The sequence below is a fragment of the Photinus pyralis genome, unplaced genomic scaffold, assembly GCF_008802855.1.
Source record: "Photinus pyralis isolate 1611_PpyrPB1 unplaced genomic scaffold, Ppyr1.3 Ppyr1.4_LG8, whole genome shotgun sequence".
Taxonomy (NCBI): domain Eukaryota; kingdom Metazoa; phylum Arthropoda; class Insecta; order Coleoptera; family Lampyridae; genus Photinus; species Photinus pyralis.
In genome coordinates this window covers 16,087,050-16,090,263 of record NW_022170819.1, presented here as the reverse complement: position 1 = coordinate 16,090,263, position 3,214 = coordinate 16,087,050, and the positions used below count along the sequence as shown (strand labels likewise).

Genomic DNA, 3,214 nt, shown 5'->3' with positions numbered 1-3,214 from the left:
TCTTGCATATGTATTCACTCGGCATTCTGTTCCTTATTTTCTCCCAGTTCTTTTCTTCTATACTATGATTCTCCTATCTACATATCACACCCTCCTCCTCCTTTTACATCGAATGTTTTCCTTGCACTCCTTTAATATGGCTGCTTGAATATTTACAATCTTTCGTTCCTCGATATCTTAATGGATATCTTCCTTTCCAAAATGCTTCCTTAACTCGTTCTTGATACGATACAATTTTTTCATGGCTGTTCTCATGCTCCATATAATCATAATTAAATCATAATTTATTTATTAGTCCGATTGATCGCTTATTGGATATAATAGGACTCGTCAATTACATTGTGTAGTAACCAGGGTGGGAACAGTAATAACAAGATAAAATGTATATCATAAACTACTAAAATCTAACATCACATAAATACACTAAATAAATATAATAACAATAAATATGGCAATAACTAATAAATGTACAATAATAAAATATCACAGTCAAAGATCAAAGTTATTGGCGAATAAATAAAGATTTTGCTCAATACCAACTTAATGAAAAAATGGACTATGATAGGAACACCAGAAAATGTAATTCTTGTGCATCATGTCAACGTGTTTTGCCGTTTTCCCGACGAAATTGCTGAGCAATTAAAATTTTGCGGAAATTTGGGAATCATCTCGAAGTGATTAGCAAAAAAAAACATTTCTTGAAACATCAACGACCACACGGTCGAACGGACGTAAAAAACGCCCGTAAAGCGCATTTTATTTTTTGAAAATTGACTTATTAAGCGCGTTTTGATAGCGGTTAAAAGAATTTCCACCGCAGTAAAACGATTTTGGAGATTTGTGTATGTAAAATCAATTTACATTTGGATTTTTGTATTAAATTGTTGAAAATCGACATTTAAAAAATGTCTCGATGACACAAAAGTCAAAATTTTGTATTGAATTTTCGGTTAGCGCGCTCTCCATATTGAACGATGCCTTTCTTGCTACGTTTCCTCGGTCTATCTAAATCGCACGAAGTGGCTCTTCTTGTCTCGATCGTGATTTGCCACGCCATGTATGACATGTACAATTTAGAATTTACAGTAAACTTGAATCGCATATGGGACGCGCGATTTCGCTTTGGGTCCTTTCCGGAAGAAATCGAGACGTGCATAAAGTACATACTGTGGACGCTTGTTGTTTTGCGGTCATTTACAACGCCTTTTTACCTGGCACTCTCGTGCGTCATATTTTGGGCCGCCCTACTCGTAAGTGTTTAGTTTTAATTACACTTAAGAAGTGGTATAACGGGTCTTAATGCGTTAGTTTCCATTTACATGGTAACGATGCCATAAAAATTCTTCCAGGAGAAACTGTAGGTACCTTATATGCGATGTTGTTAGTACGTGATACCATATTTGATTTAACAGTACTTTCTTAAGCACTCCAGATCTGCTTTACGGTACTGATTATGAATGCCTTCAACAGAGTGATCGGCCGCTATTCCTAGTACCATGGCTAGTGACCGGTTTCTTCAAGAATGTGGTGCCAAGCATCCTCTCATTGATTGTGGCCGTTTACACCTGCATTGTAACTGATTTACAAATATGGGCTTGCTGCATCTTTATATTAACCCAGATGAGTAGCAGCGCCTTCTTCGTTTATCTGTGGTCCAGCGTCCAAAGGTGCCAGCTCTGACTTTCTCGCTTCTACTAACACTTACCGCCAAAATTTTAGCTTGTACAAAGATCAACAGATTGACACAAGTACAGACCAAATGGCTAAGGAGAAGGAGGTTGTGGTACGGCGGAGGAAGGCTAGATTAATGAAAGGTTATCCAGAGGTTTTCTACGAGTCGTGCATCGAGGAAGAGATGTAACTACCTTATTTCGGCATAATCGAACGTTCACGATTTATTTCAGACATTTGAAGTGCGTGTCCACCTTCGAAAATTTGATGCAACGCGTCAGAGAGAAGAAGGGCCCCAAACAGGCGAAATCAATCGACTCGCTTTTGCAATCGATCGCAAGCACAGTAGAGGAAAATGAGTGGAACAACATGTTCGAGCGGTCCCATAGGCTCGTCTCGAACAAGACTATTAAACAAACCGTAATGCAAACTTTCGGCCTTACCGATGAGGATATTTACATCGCAAAAATACACCAAAATGAAGAATTCAAACGAATACTTTCCGAAACTGGTATCCCCAAAGTTTCTTCAGATGATGACACGTTTTTGTCTGCTCTTTCTAACCCGAGCAGTTCGGCCCAAGACACCGTTTCAAATGATGAAAACGCGTGTGGATCAGCGTCCACTTTGGAGTCTACATTCTCAAACGACTCGGAAACCCAAATTTGCGCGGTTGTAAATTATAGCACAACTTCGCTTGCAGACAAGAGTGTAGAAACAAATCCGATATCTGATGACTCAAAACTGGAAACAAGATCGCCAATTCCACTACCGACTCCAAACCTTCGAACCACCCCCGCCTTTTATTTCGAAGTTTCTAATGGAGCAAGTAAACCTTCGGTTAATAACAAGGTTGTGTTAAGCGACTTTGGTTGTCAAGTCTCCACTTTGAGTAGGAACATTTTGAACTCGCCTCCGAAGGAGTTTTTGACGTTTTTCCCCGAGAGTACCTCGTTATCTTACGGAATTTGTGAGAGTAGGTCCTCATTATTAAACCGAGGGACTTCGGCACATGCGCTAAAATCGCCTACGGCACAATACTGTGTGTAAATTCTGCTTATAATAATAATAATAATAATAATAAAGGTCTTTATTGTCGTTTCCTGCCATGCAAAATATGAAAGATACACAGAATAGATATTTGAACCAGCGGATAATAACAAAGACATTTATAAAATACGCCACCTACTAAATAATGTTGTCCAAATTGAACCACCCAGAAGAAATAACAACATCATTCAGTGCACGAGGTGTCAGTTGTATGGCCATTCAAAAACGTATTGCAACCGTCCATTCGTGTGTGTAAAATGCGGAGGTTCTCATAGCACTGCAACTTGCGGAAAAAGCAAAGACACTCCAGCTACGTGCGCTCTGTGCGGAGGTGCCCACCCAGCAAACTATAAAGGATGTGAATACTATCATCGACTATATCAAAATACTCGCGTCAATACCAATGCTACCAACCATCTACCATCACCAGTAAAGGTAAACTCTTTACCAACATCTTCTTATTCAACACGTCCAAAAACTAGCTATGCCAATG

The 3,214-nt window shown here is 39.2% G+C and overlaps 1 protein-coding gene across 1 annotated transcript; it reads left to right on the top strand.

The window, feature by feature from the left end:
* Positions 1 to 895: 895 nt before the first annotated feature.
* LOC116179135 lies at positions 896 to 2,724 on the top strand. The gene is made up of 4 exons (XM_031498850.1): positions 896 to 1,250; positions 1,471 to 1,667; positions 1,720 to 1,857; positions 1,905 to 2,724. Exons 1-4 carry the CDS (start codon positions 975 to 977, stop codon positions 2,719 to 2,721), a joined length of 1,428 nt encoding a protein of 475 aa, XP_031354710.1. The 5' UTR covers positions 896 to 974; the 3' UTR covers positions 2,722 to 2,724.
* The last annotated feature ends 490 nt before the right edge of the window (positions 2,725 to 3,214 follow it).

Excerpts from the sequence above, each read along its gene's own strand:
- LOC116179135 (XM_031498850.1), top strand. The coding sequence starts at position 975 with ATGCCTTTCTTGCTACGTTTCCTCGGTCTATCTAAATCGCACGAAGTG. Across the intron at positions 1,251-1,470 it reads TATTTTGGGCCGCCCTACTC|AGTGATCGGCCGCTATTCCT; the intron begins GTAAGTGTTTAG and ends TGCCTTCAACAG. Across the intron at positions 1,858-1,904 it reads TCGTGCATCGAGGAAGAGAT|ACATTTGAAGTGCGTGTCCA; the intron begins GTAACTACCTTA and ends GATTTATTTCAG.